Raw genomic sequence first — 24,747 nt, 5'->3', positions numbered from 1 at the left:
CAAGAATTATATGTTAAGAATGTTCTTTAAAAAAAAAAAAAAAACAGCCTGCCTATAAAAAACACTCACGTTAGTTTGATTATTTTTAAAAAAAAGGGAAAAAATTCAAATGTTCAACATCTGGGGTAAAATTAGATAAACAATGGCACAATATACTTTGATTCAGCAGCCTCTCTACTGGGTCTGTATCTCAAAAAGATCATAAAAAAAGGGAAAAGGACCCACATATGCAAAAATGTAGCAGCCCTTTTCGTAGTGAAGGATCTGGAAATTGAGTGGATGCCCATCAGTTGAGGAATAGTCAAATAAGTTATGGTATATGAATGTAATGGAATACTATTATTTTATAAGGAATGATGATCAAACTGATTTTGGAAAAGCCTGAAAAGGCTTACTGAACTGATGATGCTGAGTGAAGTGAACAGACCCAAGAGACCATTGTACACAACAACAAGATGAAAATCAACTGTGATGTTCTTGGCTTTTTTCAAAAATGGGGTGATTCAAGGAAATTCCAATGGACTTGGAAAGAAAAGAGCCATCCTCATGCAAAAAGAGAACTATGGAGACCGAAAGTGGATCAAAGCATAGTATTTTCACTTTTTGTTATTGTTGTTGTTTGCTTTTTTTCCCCTCATTTTTTTACTCTTTTGATCTGATTTTTCTTGCACAGCATAAAGAATGTGGAAATATGTTTAGATGAATTGTACATGTTTACTTGCACATGTTTTGCTTGCTGTCTAGGGGAGGAGAAAGGGAGGAAGAGAGGAAGGAAAACTTGGAAAACAGGGTTTTTGAAAAGGTGAACGTTGAAAACTATCTTTGCATGTACCTGGGAAAATAAAAAGCTACTATTACTATTATTATAAGAAAAAATACTAGCTTTTAAAAAAAACTAAATAAAGAAAGGATGGCACATCAACAATATTATTGCTCTAGAAAAATGACAAATATGAATTTAAAAATATATGTGACAAGGCATACATATAAAAATTGACCCAAAGAAAACATGTTAAATAAAACATTAGCAAAGATTTATAGCATTATTCCAAAAAAGGAAGGAAAGGGACCCACATGTGCAAAAATGCTTGTGGCAGCTCTTTTCATAAAGACAAGAAACTGGAAATTGAGTGGGTGCCCATCAGATGGAGAATGGCTGAATAAGTTATTGTATATGAATATGGAATATAATTATTCTGTAACAAATGATCAGCAGGAGAAGCCTGGAGAGACTTCAGTGGCAGAACCAAGATGTGGAGTAGAAAAATACTCAGCTGATCTCTTCCAACATTCCCCTCAAAAAGACTTTGAAATAATACCTCAAATCAGAGGGAACCCTAGAGAGACTTACATGAACTGATGCTAAGCGAAATGAGCAGAACCAGGAGATCATTGTACATGGCAACATCAATATTATATGATGATCAATTCTGATGAACGTGACTCTTTTCAACAGTGAGATGATAGATGCCAGTTCCAATGATCTTATGATAAGAGAACCATCTAGACCCAGAGAGAGGACTATGGGAAATGAATGTGGATAACAATATAACATTCTCATTCTTTTTGTTATTTGCTTGCATTTTGCTTTCTTACTCATTTACTTTCTTTTTTTAAAATCTGATTTTTCTTGTGCAGCAAAAGAATTGTATAAATATGTTTATATATACTAGATTTAACATTTTATTGAGCCTATATCCCAAAAAGACCTTAAAAGAAGGAAAGGAATCCACATGTGCAAAAATGTTTGCTTTTAATATGTTTAACATATATTGGATTCCTTGCCATCTAGGGGAAGGGGTGGGGGGAGGAGGAGAAAATCTGAAAAACAAGGCTATGCAAAGGTTGTTGTCAAATTATCCATCCATGTGTTTTGAAAATAAAAAGCTTTAAAAAATTTAAAAAAATTAGAATTGGGCAAGTGGAACTGAATGATTCTATGAGACATCAAGAAACAATAAAACAAAGTCAAAAGAATGGGGAAAATAGAAGAAATTGTGAAATATCTTATTGGAAAACTAACTGACCTGGAAAAAGAGATAATATTAAAGAGAGATAATTTTAAAATTATTCAATTATCTGAAAGCCATGATCAAAGAAAAGAGCTATATTATAAATATTCATATTTCCATAAATTACCAAGGAAAACTGTCCACATATCTTAAGACTACAGGGTAAAAGAGAAACTGAAAAAATCCACAGATACCCACCTGAAAGAGAACTCAAAATGAAAATTCCCAGGAATATTATAGCCAAATTCCAAAGCTCTCAAGTTAAATAGAAAATACTTCAAGCAGCAAGAAAAAAAAAATTCAAAATCATGGAGGCACAGTAAGATTACACAAAATTTAACAACTACAACCTTAAAGGAGCAGAGAGCTTGAAATATGACATTCTGGAAGGCAACAAAGTTGGGATGACAAACAAGAAAAACCTACCAAACTGAGTATAATGTTTTAAGGAGAAAAAAAATGGCACTTAATGTAATAAAAGACTTTCCAACATGCTGCTGAAAAGACCATAGCTGAATAAAAATTTGACTTTCAAATACAAGACTCAAGAGAAACATAAAAAAGGTAAACATGAAAGACAAATCAGCAGTGACTCAATAAGGTTAAACTGTTTACTTTTCTATATGGGAAGACAACTTAAGGCCTTTATTATTATTATTTGGGCATTTAGAAGGATTCTACACAGAAAGAGCATAAGAGAGTGAGTCAATTATGTTGGGATGATGTTAAAAAAAAAAAAAATCAACAGGCAAAAACAAGAGATGCCTTGGGAGGAGAAAGAGAAGAATAGGGAAAGTTATCTCACAAAAAAGAAGCACACAAAGAACTTTTACAATGGGGGGAGAATAAGGGAAAATGATCATTGTTTAAATCTCACTCATGAAGGAATTTGTGACCAAAGAAGAACTAGAGAGATCATTATTGATCACAAAATAGAAAATTTTGATTACATCAAGTTAAAAAATTTTTGTAAAAACAAAACTAATGCAAATAATATTAGAAGGGAAGCAATAAACTGGGAAAACATTTTTACAGTTAAAGATTCTGATAAAAGGCCTCATTTCCAAAATATATAGAGAATTGACTCTAATTTATAAGAAATCAAGCCATTTTCCAATTGATAAATAGTCAAAGGATAGGAACAGACAATTCTCAGATAAAGAAATTGAAACTATTTCTGTTCATATAAGGTGCTCCAAATCACTATAGATCAAAGAAATGCAAATTAAGACACCTCATGAGAAACTACTACACACCTCTCAGACTGGTTAAGATGACAGGAAAAGATAATGACGAATATTGGAGGGGATGTGGTAAAATTGGAACAATGATACATTGTTGGTGGAACTGGATTCACAAAATCCAACCATTTAAGAACAATTGGAACTATGTTCAAAAAGTTATCAAACTGTGCATACCCTTTGATCCAGCAGTGTTACTACTGGGATTATATCCCAAAGAGATACTAAAGAAGGGAAAGGGACCTGTATGTGCACGAATGTTTGTGGCAGCCCTTTTTGTGGTAGCTAGAAACTGGAAACTGAATGGATGTCCATCAGTTGGAGAATGGCTGAATAAATTGTGGTATATGAATATTATGGAATATTACTGTTCTGTAAGAAATGACCAACAGGATGATTTCAGAAAGGCCTGGAGAGACTTACACGAACTGATGCTGAGTGAAATGAGCAGGACCAGGAGATCATTATATACTTCAACAACAATACTATATGATGACCAGTTCTGATGGACCTGGCCATCCTCAGCAACGAGATCAACCAAATCATTTCCAATGGAGCAGTAATGAACTGAACCAGCTATGCCCAGAGAAAGAACTCTGGGAGATGACTAAAAACCATTACATTGAATTCCCAATCCCTATATTTATGCCCACCTGCATTTTTTATTTCCTTCACAAGCTAATTGTACAATATTTCAGAGTCTGATTCTTTTTGTACAGCAAAATAACGTTTTGGTCATGTATAAAAAATAAATAAATAAATAAATAAGTTTATCTTTACTTTATGGGGAAAACCAAGTATTTGCATACTTAGTATAATAAAAAGACGATTGCACATGAAACTGCAAAAAAAAAAAAAAAAACTACGTCATATACATTGTTTCAAAAGAAGAAAAGGGGAATACATACACACACACACATACATACATACTATACATACATACATACACAAGCATACCCAATTGGTAAAAGAAACCTATTTTATCCAAAAGGAAGTTGAAGAGGAAGAAATTATAAAAAAGAAGGGCAAATAAAAGAAGGCAGTGATTAGAAGCAAAATAATTTTAGAGGGACAAGATTTTTTTTTAAAGGAGAATAAACAGAAGAAAATAGGATGTAGAGAAATACAGTTAATAATCATAATTGTCAGTATGAAAGTAATGAATTCACCCATAAAAACAAAGGCTGATAGCAGAATGAATTAGAAACTGAGAATCCAACAACATATTTCAAGAAACACATAGATTTAAATAAGGGGCTGAAGCAAAATACACTGTTTCATGTGAAATTAAAAAAAGAAGAAGAAAAGGTAGCTATAAGAATCAAGATTTAGACAATGCAAAAGTAGAATTAAGTAAAAGAGACAATCAGGGAAATCTTGTTAAAGGAAACATAGATAATAAAGCTATTATCAGTATTAAACATGTATGCACCAAATGGGATCCAAATCTTTAAGGGAAAAGTTAGGTGACTTATCAGAGGAAGCAGACAGTAAAACCATTCTAGTGAGGACTTCAACTTTTCCTTCTCAGAACTAGAGAAATATAACCAAAAAAATAAACTTAGAGAACCTTAGAAAACCAATTAAAAACTAGTTGTAAAAATAACTTCAAGCAAAGTTTCAGAATATAAAATAAATTCAAATAAATCATCAGCTTTTCCACAAAACCTAGACTGAACAGCTAGAAAGAGAAATCAATCACATTTAAAATAATCACAGACCATATATAGAGAACTAACTCTAATTTATAAGAAACCAAGCCATTCTCCAATTGACAAATGGTCAAAGGATATGAACAGACAATTTTCAGATGATGAAATTGAAACTATTACCACTCATATGAAAGAGTGTTCCAAATCATTATTAATCAGAGAAATGCAAATTAAGACAACTCTAAGATACCACTACACACCAGTCAGATTGGCTAAGATGACAGGAAAAAATAATGATGATTGTTGGAGGGGACGTGGGAAAACTGGGACACTGACACACTGTTGGTGGAGTTGTGAACTAATCCAAACCATTCTGGAGAGCAATCTGGAATTATGCCAAAAAAGTTATCAAACTGTGCATACCCTTTGACCCAGCAGTGTTTCTACTGGGCTTATATCCCAAAGAGACCATAAAGGAGGGAAAGGGACCTACATATGCCAAAATGTTTGTGGCAGCTTTTTTTGTAGTATCAAGAAACTGAAACTGAGTGGATGCTCATCAATTAGAGAATGGCTGGGTAAATTGTGGTATATGAATGTTATGGAATATTATTGTTCCGTAAGAAATGACCAGCAGGATGAATACAGAGAGGCTTGGAAAGACTTACATGAACTGATGCTAAGTGAAATGAGCAGAACCAGAAGGTCATTATGTACGTCAACAACGATAATATGAAGATGTAATCTGATGGAAGTGGATTTCTTTGACAAAGAGACCTAATTCAGCTTCAATTGATCAATGATGGACAGAAGCAGCTACACCCAAAGAAAAAACACTGGGAAATGAATGTAAACTGCTTGCATTCTTATTTTTCTTCCCGGGTTATTTTACCTTCTGAATCCAATTCTCCCTGTGCAACAAGAAAACTGTTTGGTTCTGCACACATACATTGTATCTAGGATATACTATGACATATTCAACATATATAGGACTGCTTGCCATCTAAGGGAAGGGGTGGAGGGTGGGAGGGAAAAATCGGAACAGAAGTGAGTGCAAGGGATAATGTTGTAAAAAAATTATCCTGGCATGGGCTCTGTCAATAAAAAGTTATAAAAAATAAGAATTAAAAAAAAAAAAGTAATGGGAAAATAAATAAATAAATAAAATAATCACAGGCCATATAAAATATTTGGAAGTCTACCTGCAAAACCCAGGAATTACATTAACACAATTAGAACATAATTTTCACACAAATAAAAACAGATGTAAGCAATTGGAGAAATATTATTTACTCATGGGTAAGCCAAGCCAATATAATAAAAATGGTGATTTTACTTAGGTTAATTTACTTATTTAGTCCCATATCAATCAAACTACCAAAAAAATTATTATATAGATCTAGAAATAGGGACACATTTCATCTGGAAGAACAAAAAGGCAAGAATATCAAAAGAATTTCAAACCATATTACAAAGTGTTAATCATCAAAACAATCTGGTACTGACTAAAAAGAAGAGTGATAAATCAGTGTAATATGTTAAGTATCCAATATACAGTTGTAAATGACCATAGTAAGTAACCTAGTACACAATAAACCCAAAGATCTAAGCTTTCGGGATAAAAAACCGTAACATTTGCCAAAAATTGCTGAGAAAACTGGAAGACAATTTTGCAGAAAGTAGGCAAAGACCAACATAGTATACAATAACCAAGATAAAATACAAACAGATAAATTATGTAAATATTAAGGGTGATATCATAATGGAAGGGGGGGTTATAGAAAAGACATCTGTTAGTTCTATAGATAAGAAAAGAGTTTATGGTCAAATAATAATTAAAGGGGATTATGAGAAGAAAAATAGGTAAATTTGATTATATGAAATTAAAAGGCTTAATGCAGCTAAAATTAGAAGGAAAACAAAAATTAGAAGGAAGGAGAGAGAAAGGAGTGAAATTTGTAGCAAGTTTCTCTGAGAAAGGCCTCATTTCCTATAACACTGCTGTTACTGTACACAATGTTCTCCTAGTTTTGTTCCCCTCACTTCATATCAGTTTATATAAGATTTATATAAGGGGTGTGTGTGTGTGTGTGTGTGTGTGTGTGTGTGTATAAACAAGTTCTGGCACATTATTCTGATATCAGAAAAGAACTTGTTTATACACACACACACACACACACACACACACCAGAATAATATACTAGAACTTATTTAGCTATTCCCCAACTGATGGGCATCCCCTCAATATCCAATTCTTTGCACAAAAAGAAGCTGCTACAAATATTTTTCTAAATAGGTGCTCTTCATCAACCAAATCATTTCCAATGGAGCAGTAATGAACTGAACCAGCTACACCCAGAGAAAGAACTCTGGGAGATGACTAAAAACCATTACATTGAATTCCCAATCCCTATATTTATGCCCACCTGCATTTTTTGATTTCCTTCACAAGCTAATTGTACAATATTTCAGAGTATGATTCTTTTTGTACAGCAAAATAACGGTTTAGCCATGTATACTTATTGTGTATCTAATTTATATTTTAATATATTTAACATCTACTGGTCATTCTGCCATCTGGGGGAGGGGGTGGGGGGTAAGAGGTGAAAAATTGGAACAAGAGGTTTGGCAATTGTTAATGCTGTAAAGTTACCCATACATATAACCTGTAAATAAAAGGCTATTAAATAAAAAAAAAAAAAAAAAAAAAAGGAAAAGGAAAAAAAAAATAGGTGCTCTTCTATTTTCTTTGATGTCTTTGGGACACAGACTAAATAGCAGTATTGCTGGTCAAAGAGCATAGTTTTTATAGCCCTTTGTACTACATTCATTTTTACAGTGCATCTTCACATTCAGGTCTCACCTGACTTCAAGTTGAACACCTTTTCCAATAGGTAATACTAACTACTTTTGAGGTAGTAATACTTCTCTACAGAAGTACTGATATAGATAGATGGATGGATGGGGAGAAGAATAACCCCAATGGAATGAGATCCCAATAAAATTTACTCCATAAATAAATACCCAAATGAATAAATGTCAGTAGGACAAATAGGTGAATAATCTTCAAAATGCTGACTGAAAAGTTTGGATTTTACCTTGTTTTAAAGAGGTCAAAGTTCTGTGATATAAGAACAATAGATTTGGAATCGGAAGATGTGGTTTAAATCCTACCTGTCATTTATTACCACTATAACTTCAGTTATCTCTGTAAGCCCTCTGTAAAAAAATCCCACATGAAACAGGACCAATGCTAGATAGGAACCAAGTTTTGGAAGACGCTCACACTTGGAAGGAATAATATGGTTACTGAAGCAGCAAAGAAGACTAAGAAAGAATGGTTAATCAAGCAGGAGGAAATCAAGAGAAAACAGCAAAACAAAATCCCAGAGAAACGAGTATCCAGGAGGAAAGACTAATTTTATCACCAATGTCGGTGATATAAAAGAAGCTTTTATATATATATATATATATATATATATGACATATTACACACACACACACACACACACCACACACACACACACAAAAAGAAGCTAAGAGACCAAGAAGAATGAGGATTGAGGTCATCAGATCTCACAATTAAGAGATGAATTGTAAGGTTCAGCTAAATGATAAAGTTAAGAAACTAACTCACAAAATGAATAAATGGGAAAGTAGAAGCAAAGAACATCAACATTTTTCCCCTAGGAATTTAATAGAAGAGGAATTCAAAATAATGGCATCAGAAAATGTCTATCTCCTGAGGTTTAAGAAGTGAATGATTTGCAAGGTTTCCTTTAAATAATAAGTTTTACTGTTTTTAAAAAGTATGCTTCAATTTACAAAAGCATTACATTACAGAAAAAGTTATACTCTGTATTTGCATCAACAAGCCATGAGAAATAGCTGATAGAATTTGTGTTTTTAAATGAGAAAAAAAATTCTAAGTCTCAAAAGAATGAAGGTTGCTTCTATTGCTTTTCATTTAACATCAAGTTTCTTTTGAAGGGAAGAGGGAAGGCGAAAGAGGAAAGAATTCATTCCTGAAACATAATCTGAAAGGGGAAGGAAAATCCATGAGGCTCTTGTAATCCATTTCTCTCATTAAAGATTAATTTCCTTTAATAAATTCTAAGTAAAGGTTACCAGAAATGGCTCTAATATGCTAATCAAATGGCCTACCATTTAACTAAACTATAATTACATAGAAGAGTTATTTTTTAGAAGAGAAGGGTAATCTTTCAGAATGACCTACTACTATTGTAGAGCAGACTCCTCCATACCCCTCACCGTACTTTTAGTGCTGCCACACCTTATTCATCATGGATTTCTTTCTTCCAGATAAACCACGTGGAAAAAGACTATAGAATCCATTCTTCCCCATTTTTTTGGATCTCCTAAAAGATTCATAATCCTTTTTCAGATTTTCTAAGAAGATAGCCAGTAGCTAACAAGGAAGCAAGTGATAAAGAGAAACAATTACAAAATTATAAAGAATCTTATATTTGACATATATTAGCTTTATTTCCTAAGACAACTGGATTTATTCAAGGGTAACAAAAAAGAAAGAAATTACTCATTTCAAAAGTATGATATATATGACAAAGTCAATGCTAATGTGGCATACCTAAAAATCATCCTTTTGACCTCACAACATTCAGTATTTAGCCCTTTGTTCACATTTTCAAAAGACTTGTTTGAGAATATTTGAAATGGTTTGAGGCTCAAAGACAACAAAAGTTAAGTAACAATTTAGATGCTCAATCTTTTGGGAGATCCAGTGTTAAATGTCATTACTAAAAATAAGCAACCCAATTTCTTTTTTTGTATTTGCATATTATGTCAGTTTTAACTATTATAAAATATGATACATAACTCGTAATGTCTTCTCTGAAGTTATAATTTTTTAAAAGTCTATGTTTTAAGATCTCTAAGATTTGTGTAAAATTCAGAAGATATCTACAAAAAATAGTTTAAATAAAAAACAACATTGAACTACCTTGAACTTCAGCACTGATGAGAATATTATAAGAGAATTACCTTTTTCCTGGCTTAGAAAACCCACAAACTCTTCCCTCAATCTTTACTATGATCTTTGGAGGTTAGGGTAAGAATTTGGAATTGTCTCTGCTCTAGAAGATATATTTTAAAAAGTTTTCAGAAATACCTCACAGAAAATTCCATAAGGAGAGTGCTTAGCAGCTTTCTTACAATTTTGTTCTGCATAATAAATCTTATGGAGGACAGAAAGAGAAGAAAATGACAATAGCAGATAGAAGAGATGAGGGAAGGAGAAGACAAAGAAACAAACACTATGTTTAAAGTCAGAAGGGCACTAATTCCAGCTCAGATATTTACTACCTATTTAGACTTGAAAAAGTTACCCTTCTGGGAGTCATTTTCCTTATCTACAAAATTAAAAGATTGTCCTAGATCAAAGCTTCTGTGGGTCATGACCCCATGTGGGGTCATGTAACTGAATGTGGGTATAAAATTGTGATTTATTATCAGTAAATGTTTGATTTGTATACCTATTTCATATATCTATATCAGGGGTTGAATAAAAATTTCTCAAACAAAAAGGAGTCACAAATGGGAAAAATTTAAGAAGTCCTGATCTAGATGACCTCCTAAGTCCTGACTTTCAGCTCTAACGCTGTAGAATCTTCTGATGCTAGGTAAGTATACCACACCAGCTGTGCATGGTCCATACTCTCCTCTACCTCTAAATCTCACTCCACTTTTTTCTGACCACCAAATATTTTTAATAGTATTTTATTTTTTCAAATACATGCAAAGATAGTTTTCAACATTCACCTTTGCAAAGCCTTTGTTCCAAATTTTTCTCCCTCTCTGCATCCATTCCCCAAAACAGCAAGAAAAACATGTGCAATTAAATATGTGCAATTCTTCTAAATGTATTTTCATATTCATCATGCTATGCAAGAAAAATCAGATCAAAAGAGTGAGGGGAAAAAAAAAACAAGAAAATAAACAACAACAAAAGGTAAAAAAATACCATATTGTGATATCCCCACAGTCCTCTCTCTGGATACAGCTGGCTCTCTCCATCTAATAGAATTGCCTTGAATCAGTTCATTGTTGCAAAGAGCCCCGTTCCTCAGTGCTGATCATCACATAATCTTCTTGTTGCTGTGGGCAATGTTCTCTTGGTTCTATTCATTTCACTTAGCAATGTGAAGTCTCTCCAAGTCTCTCTGTAATTATCCTGCTGATCACTTCTTATAGAACAATAATATTCCATCACATTCATATACCGTAACTTATTCAGCCATTCTCCAACTGATGGGTATCCAAAGAGTTTCCAGGTCCTTGCCATTACAAAAAGGGCTGCTACATTTTTTCACATGTGGATCCTTTTCCTTTTTTATAATCTTTTTGGGATACAGGCTCAGTAGAGACATTGCTGGATCAAAGAATATGTAGTGTTTGATAGACCTTTGGGCATAGTTCCAAATTGCTCTTCGGAATGTTTGGATCAATTCACACCTCCACCAACAATGCATTAGTGTCCCAAGTTTTTCCACATTCCTTCCAACATTTGTCATTATCTTTTCCTGTCAACTTAATCAATCTGAGAGATGTGTAGTGGTACCTCAGTTGTCTTATTTTGCATTTCTCAATAGTGACATAACATTTTTTCATATGACTAGAAATGGTTTTAATTTCTTTATCTGAAAATTATCTACTTATATCTATTCATCAACTGGAGATGACTTGTATTCTTATAAATTTGAGTCAATTCTCTATATATTTAAGAAATGAGGCCTTTATCAGAACCCTTGGCATACATCAAATTTTTTAAAACTTGTTTTCATTGGGACAGCTAGATGTTGCAGTAGATAGAGCACCAGCCCTGAAGTCAAGAGGATCTGAATTCAAATCTGGTCTCAGACACTTAACATTTCCTAGCTGTGTGACCCTGGGCAAGTCACTTAACCCCAACTGCCTCAACTACAACAACAACAAAAACTTGTTTTTATTAATGTGTGTTCCTTCTGTGTATCAGATTGCAACCCCTCTCTTCATTAAAAGATGAGTATCCATGAATTAGTGATAAAAGATAACAAATCATAGAGCCAGAAAATATTAAGTCATTGATAAGTGTCCTCAATTTAAGAATGAGAAAACTAAACCATTAAGTAATTTACCCAAATTACTGGCAAATTAGTGCCTGAGCAAGGACCAGAACTTGGGTATCTTGATTTCAAAGTCCAATGCTTTTTCCAGTATATCATAAAGTCTTGTTTCAATTACTTTCTATTATAAGTCATGGAATAATATGCAGAGAAACACTAATTCACAGTATTGAAAGACCTATTATCTTTTCAGGAATTTTGTAAATTTCTAAATTTTTATGAATTTTTTTTTTTTTTTGCAAATTTTCTAAGATCAAAAAAAAAAAAACAACTATCTCAGGATTCTTTTAGGTTCATAAAATTCAAAGTTGTAAGGGACCTTCAAGTACTTCCTTCTGCAAATGAGAAAACTGAGGACCGCAGAAGTTAGGAAGTGCTTGAAATCATGCTATACAGATAGTAAGGAGCCAATATAGGATTTGAACACAGATAATCGTTCTCCAAATTCACTGTCTTTTACATTACCTCTTACAAACTGTTAGAATTCTTACAAGGTGCTCAGTCAGTGGAATGCTTAAAAGTTCTCTAGATGTACTTAGTACATATTAGAGTTCCACAAGATTCACATCTTTAAGACAGCATATATATGGAGGAGCTCTCAAGCACACTAAGGAGGAAGCCCACAAGCCCACTCTCAGAGACAGAGTCAGATTCATTCCAACTTCCACCTTTGTGCTGGCTGGAGACATTCAGAGGAAGAGAAGCTGAAGCTGGCAGAGGCAAAGGACTAGCGGCAAGAGCTCTTGGAACCAAGAAGAGAGATAGGCTTCTAAGAAAGCTAACCAGGCCCAAGGAAGGAGACAATACTTGGAAAGAGAAAATAAAGGATCTGGACTTTAACTTCTGGTTGAATTTGAGGTGATTATTACTCTGAACTGAAACTAAGGCTACCTCCAGAAGCCCCCCAAGAAACCTGCTCCCAGAGAACAATATATTTTTAGAGAAGAACATTACACAAATGACAGCAAAAAATTAAATAAACATACAACTATTGTCTCAATTTTGACCATCCACATATCCAATACAAGTAAGAAAATAGTAAAAAGTTAAACTGGAGAATATGTTGGTAGTTGGAAAATAGTTCATCTAGTAAGCCTATTGGCCTAAAGAAAATAGAAGAAATCTAAAACAAGACAAAATGAGAAAAGCAATGTTACTACTAAAATAGAAGAATGTGCTACTTTGATAAATCATTGAGACCTATTCCACAGAAATATACTGCAAGGACTAAGAATCTGGAGAATATCATCTGACGTTATAAGTCTAGGTATAATACACTGTGAGAGATACACACACATTTGTGCAAGCATCAACTTGCTTTGATTATTTATTTCATGTGATAGTCTCAAAGGAGCACTTCTTTACTTAATTCTCCAAAGGAAAAATGTTTTTCACCACTCAAAGAAACCTGTTTAAAAACATTAACAATTACTTTTGATTTTATTTTATAAGCATTAATTATCATTCCCTCCTACTAGTTCCCTAACTGAACAAATTTTTAAAGAGAAGGAAAAAACTCTCATAACAAAAATATATGTGCAGTGAAATAAATTTCCACATTGGCCACATCTAAAAATGAATGTCTATTTTGCATTTGAAATTCATCACCTCTTTGGCATAGTTAATCATCTGGACTTATAATTTATCTTTGCATTTAAAAGTCATTCAATACTTAAATTTAAAAGTCATTTATAATACTGTCACTGCATAAATTATTCTCCTATAACATTATACAAAGTAATAGCAAAATTTCTGATGATCAATTATGATAGACTTAGCTCTTCTCAGTAATACTTAAGAACTAAGACAATTCCAACAGACTTGGGCTGGAAAACACCATCTGCATGCCGAGAGAATTATAGAAATTAAACTCAGATCGAAGAATACTATTTTCACCTTTTTTGTGTATTTGTTTTTCTTGAGATTTTTTCCCTTTTGTTCTGATTTTTCTTTCACAAAATGACTAATGTGGAAATATGTTTAAAATGACTATACATGTATAATCTATATCAAATCGCTTGGTGCCTTGGGGAGGGGAGAAGCAAGGGAAAAAACGGAGAAAAGAAAATTTGCAACTTAAATTCTTACAAAAATGAATGTTCAAAGTTATATTTACATGTAATTTGGAAAAAAATTTATTTTTTGTGGTTTGTGATGCTATATGGGGAAGGAAGGGAGGGAGGGAGGGAGAGAGGGGAAAAGAAGAAAGGGAGGAAAGGAGGAAAGAAGGAAGGGAGGGAAGGAGGGAGGAAAGAAGGGAGGAAAGGAAGGAGGGAGGAAAGAAGGGAGGAAAGGAAGGAGGGAGGGAGGAAGGAAGCAAGTTGTTCTCCTAGTTCTGTTTACTTCAGTGAAACTAATTCAGTTCATAATAGCATCAATTCATTTTTTTACAGTCTCCTTTGAAATTATTCCATAATTTCTTATGGAACAACAATATTCCACCATATTCATATACCTAAATTTGTTTGGACATTCACCAGCATGTGGGTACTTCATTACTTTCTGATATTTGGCTACTACAAAAAGAACTGCAATAAATATTTTTGTAAGTTTGGATCCTTTTGCTCTTTTTTTGTTCACTGAGCTACTAGTATTAGTATGGCTGGGTGAAAAGGCATACAGATTGGTTAACTTTAAAGTCACAATTCCAAAAAAAGAAAATTTATTTTAAGTTATTTTTATCAGGTGCAGCTAGATGGCACAATAGATGGCCCTGGAGTCAGGAGAAGCTGAGTTCAAATAAGACCTCAGATACTTAATACTTACTAGCTGTGTGACCCCGGGGCAAGTCACTTAACCCCAACTGCCTAAACAAAAAACAAAACAAAAAGTTAATTTTGTCTGGACTAAATATTTTAATAACTTTACCAATGACAAAGTCAGTCAAAATCTTAAAAAAATAAATAAAATACATGTCACTGCAGGGCAGGAGAGGGAAACTATTATAAGCTATTTTCCACTTCAATTCATTCCAGCAGTGCAAATCAGGCTTTCTGATTGTTAAAATCTCTTTGTTTTAGTGTTTCATGGGCTAAATATGAATAAAATATTAATTCAGGGAATAATAATATAATATTTGTTATTATGTTTTAAATTTATGTTAAAAATTTTTGTAACGAAGAGTTCCTTATTACAGTGTGCTGTCAAACTTTTTCCAACCCCTTTTCACTGGATAAATTTTTAACAACCCCAGGTATGTAGATGTATAAAATAGATATACAAATCAAACATTTACTGATAATCATAATTTCACAATCCCTACAATTTAGCTATGTGACAAAGTTAAAAAAGCTTATTGGGTACAAATATTTAAGTTCTGGATTGTAAATCTATCCTATCTTATATCAGAAAAGAACAAGTTTTAATCATTCACTTGAATAGCTCATATTGAGCTATGATGTCATCAGTGATATGCTTCCTCCATTGATGCAAATTCTAACATCTTAATAAAGGAGCTCCTAAATTGCTGTAGTAGAATAATATTCACCACTGTAATGGGCTTGTCCAAATTTAGTTAGGGTGGTATCTGAACAAAAGCCATGTAATATATGGTTAGGCTTATACTCAAAGCCTACGTGGCTTAGGAGGAGCTTTTTTATTGCATGACCTCCTCCAAGGTCACTTTCATTCCACAAGAAGACAATAGAATAGGACTTTGATGGGGACAAAGAATGTAAGTAATTAAACATTTAATCGGTAACGTTACCAGATAAAACATAAAAAACTGACAACTATACATCTCCTTATATTCTAGAAATTAGTTTCTTTAGTAGTGATTTATGGATCCCCTTAATCTTACAAAATGTCCTGTACAACCATGAAACAGCACCTCATAATGCTTTCTGACAAGGCTCCCAAGTACAGCAAATCTTTCATTACTCAACATCTTCTCCCCAAAAACCTAATCTTTCCATTCTACCCATCAATGCTCTGTATCTACTCTTCCATTCTCTATATATCCATATATCATTCCATCTCCATACAGTCAGCAGGACCTGAGCTTGATTTTGTCCTTGATGTCTTCTCTGACTACTCCAGGTATCAGTGATTTCTCTTCTTTAAATTAGCATATACTTAGTATAATTACTAGTTTGAAAAAATTAGTCTATGTCTGCTAGACGATTTTAAGTAACACTTGGAAGGTAATATATTATTTAAATAATATGTATTACCCTAAATTATCTAACTTCTTTATACGTATCCAGGTATATATAAGTGACTATATATCATATTTATGCATATGTCTGCTGGTATTGTATATGTATGTGTATGTGCACACAAACTTGAAAAGGCGCAGAAACCTCTACTTTCTCCATCTCTAACGAAGAATGAAATATATAAATGCCTCACAGAATACTCATCACAAGACATTCAATAAAATATCTGATGCTGAGAACCTTCCTCTAGATTCAGCTTTACATAACAGGTCACCTGACTCCTTCATATCTGTCACAAAAATCAACTTCACTAAAGCATAAAGATTTCAAACAAAATGGGCCTTTTACAATGAGGAGAATCACTTCACTCCTACAGAGAAAAATGCAATATTCCTTTTGGAGAACGCATAGACCACCATTCTATTGAACTTAGCGTGTAATATTGTGGTTGTGTCTCGTCACACAGACTGTAGGTATCTCAAGGGAGGCGGCAACACCTTGCCCAAAGGGGCTCTAGAACCTGGGGCAGGGCTACACCAATAGGCGTACTGAATGAGGAGTGTACTCTGGGACCACCAGCCAAGCCCACCTGCGCGCACCTGGGGGACCCCCCGGGGCAAGGAGCGCTCCAAGCTTCCGTGTCTGACAACATCGATGCTTCACCTGAAGCTAGGGCAGCCTATCCCGTCTCCGTCCCCTGTCCCCACCCTCCCTGGCTCACTTCTACGCATCTGTCTCCGCTCAATCTCCAAAAACTCCTTCATTCATTCAAGGAACGGCCACAGCCAGGCACCTGCCCATCCAAGGCACCGGTGGGGAGGGGGAGGGGAGGAACAAAAAATGACAGCCCTGCTTTCAGGGAGCGCACAGGGACAAGGCACACGTACAAAACCCACGCAGGACGCCGGGTGCTCGGGGGACGCGCAGTGAGCGAGGGGCGGAGTGTCACCGCGGCGGTGGCATCGGGGCCCACCTCCCCAGCACCGGTGGGCCGCAGCCTGAGCCCCACCCTGGCCCATCTGCCCGCCCTTCTCCCGCCGCCCCCGCCGCACGCGTCGCGACCCTCCCTCTGTCCCGCACGCCCGCGCCCGGCCCTCACTCACCCGGGCGGTAACCTTATACACCGTGTAGCCCCTCGGATGCCGCTGCGGCTCGGTGACTGTGTAGAAGCGCGCCAGCTCCGCAGCCCGCTCCCGAGGCGAGGACATCCTCCCGCCGCCGCCGTCGCCGCTGCCGCTGCCGCCGCCGCCGCCACCGCCACCGTCCGCCCGGGACCATCAGAGCATCTTCGGCCGGCTTCCTGCCCGCCCTCCCGGCACAGCCCCGGGGAGACCGCGGAGGAGGAGGAGGAGCCCCAGAAGGCGGATCCTGGGCATCCCTAGTGCGCGCGACTTCTGGGCCGCTCCGCTTCCGGGTCGGGAAAACCGCTTCCGGAGTCAAAGCGGATTCAGACTGGGGCGGGGCTCGGTAGCTGGCGCAAGTGGCTCCTGAGCTTAAGTCTGGAACAGCCGGACCTTGACCCTGAACCGGAAGTCTAACCGGGTGGCGTCAAGAATATCCCCGTGCCTCTGATCCTGTAAAACTCAAATATCCCCCTCTTCCTCTGTCACCAAAAAATTCCCCTTGAGAGAGCCTCTTCGGGATGACACTATCTCCCCGCTCGCTTATCACTCTCAGTCTTTCCGTGGAGATACAAAATTTCTCTTTCCTCACTCCCATTCACCCCATCACTGTGAGAGCCCACGTAGCCTCTGCCCATGTCACTCCTGACAGCCCACATCTCTGCCTGCTCCCATGGAATCCCGCCTTGTCACTCCGTGGGAGCCTTTCCTGTCAGCGCTAAACCCTCTGCTCCCAGAATGCTTCATCCCTTTCTCGCTATGGAATCTCCCCACCGCCCGGGAACCTTCCTGCCTTGGTCTCTCTGACTTTGTTACCGTCCACCCACCCCTATGTCTCCGTGGGAGGAACTGGGTATTCCTGGTGAAGGAGGTGAGATCTTTCAAGACAGTGGTGAAAATCGAGTAAGGCTTCATCTACGTCAGAGTTTGAGCAGGCCTGAAGGACTTTCATTCAGTCAGGGGCATACTTAAGTGCCCTTCCGGTTGGTTATCCTATGACATCAGCGTCTCCCTATTTCCGTCAAATAGGGACAACTAGGTACTTATTGGTCATGTTCAATTTCTTGGGAAGTTCCAGCGGTTAGAATGTAAGATCCTCAGCCAATGAGCATGAGGGTCAGCGGTGGGAGGGGTTAAAGATGTTGGCCCTGCCCCCCAAGGTGCTTCTCTGCTTTACGGGTGGGACACCTGATTCTCTAGGGACCGTATAATAAACTTTGCCTTTCTTCTAGGGATCTCTCCAGCTTTTTTTATTAAATGGTGACCCCTCACCATTTCTGAACCACACGCTGGTCACTATGGGGTCCCTCCCCCTGTTAATGTGGGACCCCCCAAAATATCCCCTCAGCCTTGTCAACTTGGAATCGCCAAAGGCTGGCCGGCTTCAAGAAGTCCCCAAACCCCTTTTTGTGGGAATCCCCTGTTGGAATCTTTGCAAACTGTTAAGCCATTGGAGTTGATAGAGACAATAATTATCTGATTTAGCATGGTTCAGTATGATTGATTTGATCTTAGAAGGAGATATTTTGGGCCAAGACTTGAAACAAGGTACTAAGTACAACTGATAGAAACGATGCTTGTGTTCACACCTTTAGAGAGCTCATAAGTACTCAGTGGAGTTCACATGTTTGGGAGATTTCAGGGCTTAGTATGACTTAGTATGAGATATCCAAATTCACACCTCCCTCAGGGCCAGAGAGCACTCTGGGAGATAACCCAGAATCCCTCTCTCTCCAGAAGGAGGAGTTAACCTTTAGGAGATCACATATATATATATATATATATATATATATATATATATATATATTGAGAGAGTTACTTGGGAACACTGACTGGGGTCGGAGAGGAGCACTCTGGGAGGAAGCCCACAAGCCTATCTTCGAGGCAAGAAAGAAAGATTCATGGTATCTTCTACCTTGGTGTTGGCTGGAGTCGGAAGGACAAATCTTTAGATTTGGAGACATTCGGGCAGAGCTCTTGGAACCAAGCAGAGAGATAGGCCTCTGGGCTAACCGGGCTATATTGAAGGACACAATAAAAGATCTGAACTCTTTTATCACCTGGCTGTGTTTTGGAAAAAGAACACCAACAATACCCCATGCACACTCCCCTGGCTTGCCTTCATGAAACATCACAGATTATGGAATATCTCCTCCTCAAATCTCTCACATGATACTCGGAGAACTATGGCTGCCTCAGGTTTTATTACCCTGTTTCCTGTTTCCCAGGGGACAACTCATAATTCCCATTTTACCCCCTGATTCTTTATTACTGATAGCTCAGAGCCACACTGACCTCCCCTGGCCTACCCAGTCTCACACCTCTCCTTTTCACTGTTACTGGCATCATAACTATTATCTGGGAGAAAGTAAACGAAATCTATTTGTGAAAAATCATGTAAATCATAAAGCACTGTGTAAATGAAAAATTTGCCTTGTCCCTTAACTAGGCTTCCAGTCAATTAAGAAGCATTTATGTGCCTACTTCAGGCAATCATTGTGGTAGACACTGGAAATACAAGTACAAAGAATGAAACAATTATTGGCAAAAAGCTTATTTGTTCTAATGATGGAGATACATACCTGTGATGAGGTTTAGATTTGGGGTACCCATGTGAAATTAGGGTTTCTGGTGGTCAGGGAGTTAAATAAGGTCTAGTGGCGGCACAAGGGTAGGGAGTTCTGAGGATTCCCTTTCTGGCTGCACAGAGATTCTCTGTAAAGGAATTTACACACCCGAAAACCTAGATTGATAAAAGAGGTTTATTATGGGGATTGGAAGTAAGGTTCACGTCTAGTTAAGGAAATAGGTGAGGGTAGACAGAAGAGGGCACTGAAAACAGTATTCCAGTGGGCAGAAGCTCATTGGGGTGCCAAGCATGGTATGACTGACATGTTTGGAACTTCTGCAAAGAGAGGGTTTTAGTTTGGGTCTTTTATAATAGGGGGCTTTGTCTACAAGCTGAAGGGGGTTCATGGGTGGAGTCTTAGGCTTAGAATTTGAGTTTAATTCAATGGGTTTCAGGACTGAACTGACCCCACCCAGATAACAAAAATGAAACTGTTTGTGCTTGGGGTGGAGTCCCCTCACTGAGGCAGAGTTGAAGGAGGTTTTCTCCTTTAAGGATTTTCAGGTATGGGGTTCCCTCTTCACATATACACATATATAAACAGCATAAATAAGGAGCTTAGATGTCTATACTATTGGATGAATTACTATGGAGATAATGTTACAAAAAATATCCTGGGCAATAACTGGAATTTGTTAGATGTAGATGTGATGAGGAGCATTGAAAAATTAAAAATCACTTCAAATTTAATTGAATAAGTTCATGATTAACTTCCCAGATGAGTAATTAAGGAGAAACTATGGTTATTTAGATTGCATTCTTATTCTTTGGATAACAGTGCCTATTATAGAAGAGAATTACTACAGTCTTACATGAAACATCCCAAAGTGATCCCATCAGAAATGATACTGATTTGGAGAAATGAATGAACAGACTTAGAATAACAATATCTGTATTGTTTCAGGAAAAGATACTGTTTCTGTTCTCTCTTATCTGTGTCCTTCTCCCATCATCAGCCTGAATCACCAAGGAAGAACTTAGACATTTCCCCTCTCTGTAAGATAATCATAGTGAGCTAAGAATCCTAATTCCAGATACATAAGAAAAATAATTTTAATTTGGAAACTGAATAGAAAGCAGTATCCTACTTTTTCACAGGTAGGCTACATCTTAGATATTCAATTTTAGTTACTACCCCCTATTTAATGTGTAACAGAATTGAAGGTATTATTCAAGCATTTACTAAGCATCTGTTATATGACAAGAGCATATTTAGGATTAGGTACTGGTAATACAAAACCAAAATTGAAACAGACTCCTGCCATCAAGAAGTTTCCATTCCATCTCGGGAAGTTACAAAAAAAAAGGACAACTAGAATAATTAAGGCATTGGAAAGCCTACTATACAAGGATAAAATTGTAACATTTGAAAATTAAGATAAACTGAGAAGCAAGGTTCCAAGCATGATCAACTTATTGATTAGGCTAACAGTAATCAATAAATCAAGTCAATGGCTTCCCAATAACCAAAGATATCAAGGTAAGGCTTACTATCTTTCAGATAATTTGGGGAAATATAAGAGAACAAAGAAAGGTTGGGTAGGTGGGAAAGACAATTCAATTGGTTACAGGATAGACAGCCTCTTGGGGGTGGGGACAATATAATTAGTTACATCAAGGAAAGAGGTCTAGTAACCACCCCTCTCTGATAGTTAAGAAATATTATTTGATTTATGAGATTCATCCATATCTTATATTCTTTGCTAAGGGATCAAAGCTACCAGATTTCTTATCTCCTAGGAAGAGATTTAAAACTCCCTTAATTGTGCAAGGAGAGGCAAGGACAGACAATATATCTTATGGGAATGGTATCAAGTTAACTTAAGAAGCTAATAGATATCCTGGAAATATCCCAGAAGCTATAAGTATGAGAGATGACTAATTTTCTTTTCATTAAAATTTTAACTCACAGGGAAAGCTAAATTCCTGAGCTCAACTCAAGGTCACAGAAATGTGGTTTCTAGCAGATGCAGACTCAATTATAAAAATCAATACAGTATAAAATCAATTACATTATACAATCTGCAGAAAACAATCAATGTAATATTAGCTTGATATTTTCAAATAAAAAAGATGAGAACCCTTCAATCTATAAACATGAAGTTAAAAAAAAAAAGAATATTGCTGAAATCTATAAGATTGTGACAATGTAATAGGCTAGCCCTATCTTCTAGTAATTTAGATTTGATATTGAAATGACCTTACAAGTCATTCAACAGTTAACAAAAAGAGATTTATAACCACAGCATAGAATACACTCAAGATATCCATCAAGTCTAAAGTGTCTCCTACTCCATATGAGTGAGCTTTTTTTATGCCCTTACTGAAGTTATGTTGATATGGCCAAAAGACCATTATTTCAATAGAATTGAAACTTGAGACTTAGAGCCATGGGTCAATCAAACCTTTAGGACAGCCTTCCTGTTTCTTAGGGAAAGAACCATGGGAGGATCAAGTAGAATCCCAACAGAAAATGATCCTATCATATTTCATCCTTTGGTAGCAAGATCCTAAGGGTCATATAGAGAATTATCTGTCATTTAAATAGTTGTAAGATTTTTAATGACAATTCTAATCCTTCATATTCAAAGATCCTGATATAGGCAATACTGGGAAAGAACAAAAATAAACTACTAAACTTAAAAAATTAAAAAAATCAGCAAAACCAAAGGAGAAAAGCTCCTTGAAGGAGTGAGCAAAAATGGGAAAGAAAAAGAATATCTAGACTTTACCGCCTATTTTTGGAAGAACCAAAACCTGATTCTCTACCATGTGGTAAATAATGCCAAATCTTTTGAATTCATAATGAGTGTCCTGAAATAAAAAGGTAGAAATAATCAAGAACAGCAAGGGGAATATCAGGGCCATAACATACATGCTAATGTTGGAGTACACAAAAGATACTGGGGTTCCAGGGCATGGATTACAGAGTCATCTCTGAAAGAATTTAGGTTCAAACCATCTCCAAATCAGGCAAGAACATTTATTTGGGAATTTACCTAGGATGAGGGATTATGTACCCTGCAGGCTTCCTCCTTAAGAGAAAGGGGCAACCCAGCAGAATGGAGCAAGGATTTATATCGAAAAGAAAAAAAAAAAAGGCAAATTGGGCAGAACTGGAAAATTGGCTGATCTCAGAAATGTTGCTTGATGTCAGATAAAACATCCATGGGGAAAAGTCCCTGTGTCTGTATTAAAGAAAAGACCCTTTTGTGCTAATGGAGAAAGAGACAGAGACAAATACAGAGTCAGAGCCAGAGAGACAAAAACAGAGAGACAGAGACAGGATTATAGGGGTTGGGGTAACAAGTAAGATTTCATCTAAGACACTTCCATTAGTCAATGATTCTTTATCATAGGTCATGATCATCTGCAGTAAAGTAGCTAAGAGGTTATAAGACTCTTAGTCACCATCCATCCTGAGTTGATAGAGAGGCTTTCCCTATAGTGACACCCACTTGGTGTTTTTTGGCCTGCCAATCAAACCTTTCCTTTCCTGGGAGTCCATTAAGGAAATAATATCAAATATTTGTCCTTTTATAATCATTTGTTGAGGGAGCTTCCACTTCTTTTACAGAAATTGGATAAAGTTTCTTTCTCACTTTCATTCAGGGACTGAAGATTCCTACTAAGCAGGATAAGGAATCCAGGTAAATTCATAGTCACCACAGTTAGAATTTTGCTTCCCCATGTTATTAAAAAGTAGAACATCTCTCAATGATTTCAAACCACCAAAACTTTCTAGGGAGGGTTTGACAAAATGTTTCTAAGAAAAAAGAGACTTGACAATTAAAAAAAAATCTGGAATTGTTTTCTCAAGATTTATAGTCAGTCAGCATACTAATGCTGAAGATACAAAGGAAGACCAATAAAAGACCCTGTTCCAAGGATCTTAAACTCTGATGGAGGAAACAATGCAAACAATTACATATAAGTTTTATATATATATATATGAGAAAATGGTGGTAATCTCAGGATTGTGGTACTAGCATTAGATAAAACTTCTTGTAGAATTGGGACTTTAGTTGAGATTGAAGCCAGAGAAGCTGAAACAAAGTTGAAGACCTTAAAAATTCTAGGTATAGGGGACTCTCAGTGAAAATACTCAAAGTCAAGAGAGAGTATGTAACATCAACAAAGCCATTGTCACTAGATCACAGTTTATTCATAGAGGAATAAAGAGAAAGAAGCAAAACAGGAAAAATAGGAAAGAGCCAGCTTATAAAGGACTTTGAAAGTTAAAAAAGGCTTTTATATTTGATCTTGAAAGAAAGAGAGGGTTAATAAAGTTTTCATATTATATAGGGGAAGGGGGATGATACAATCAGACCTGTGTTTTAGAAAGACCTTTTTGACAGATGAGTACAGGATAGATTGGAATATCTCTGCCTCTTGGAATCCTGGTTTCCTCAAAGACTCAGCCCAAGTCCTACTTTCTATAAGAGTCATTTTCAGTTCCCCTTAGCTGCTATCACATTTCCATTCAAAATGCATGCTCTGTATGTGTGTGTTCTAGTAGAATAGAAGCTCCTTTAGGGTAGAAAGTTTCATTTTTATCTCTATATTATTAAATCCTATAAAGCAGGCATTCCTTACCTATTTTCAATAATCTCTAACTGAAATTCTTTTTCACTTATATGGGTAACAAAATGCAGTACTTGTATTAGCAGTTCTTATGATTTTGTCACAAGATGTCACAAATACACAGATATCTTCATATCATAGTATAGCTGTTACAGATAGCCCATTATATATATTATTATAAAACATTCATTTTTAATATTTTGATATAT

The 24,747-nt window shown here is 36.2% G+C and overlaps 1 protein-coding gene across 3 annotated transcripts in view; it reads right to left on the bottom strand.

Annotated features, from left to right (window-relative positions):
- Positions 1-17,450, bottom strand: part of RPS6KC1 (ribosomal protein S6 kinase C1) — a 208,398-nt gene extending 190,948 nt beyond the window's left edge. For all 3 annotated transcript variants that reach the window (XM_031937352.1, XM_031937354.1, XM_031937353.1), the window contains exon 1: positions 17,308-17,450. In XM_031937352.1, the coding sequence (XP_031793212.1) occupies positions 17,308-17,412 (105 nt within the window). In that variant the 5' untranslated portion in view covers positions 17,413-17,450. The remainder of the gene's footprint in view (positions 1-17,307) is intronic.
- Between the last annotated feature and the right edge of the window lie 7,297 nt (positions 17,451-24,747).

Source organism: Sarcophilus harrisii, chromosome 4 (assembly GCF_902635505.1).
Source record: "Sarcophilus harrisii chromosome 4, mSarHar1.11, whole genome shotgun sequence".
In the NCBI taxonomy this organism is placed as follows: Eukaryota; Metazoa; Chordata; class Mammalia; order Dasyuromorphia; family Dasyuridae; genus Sarcophilus; species Sarcophilus harrisii.
This window is presented reverse-complemented; position numbering and strand designations above follow the sequence as displayed.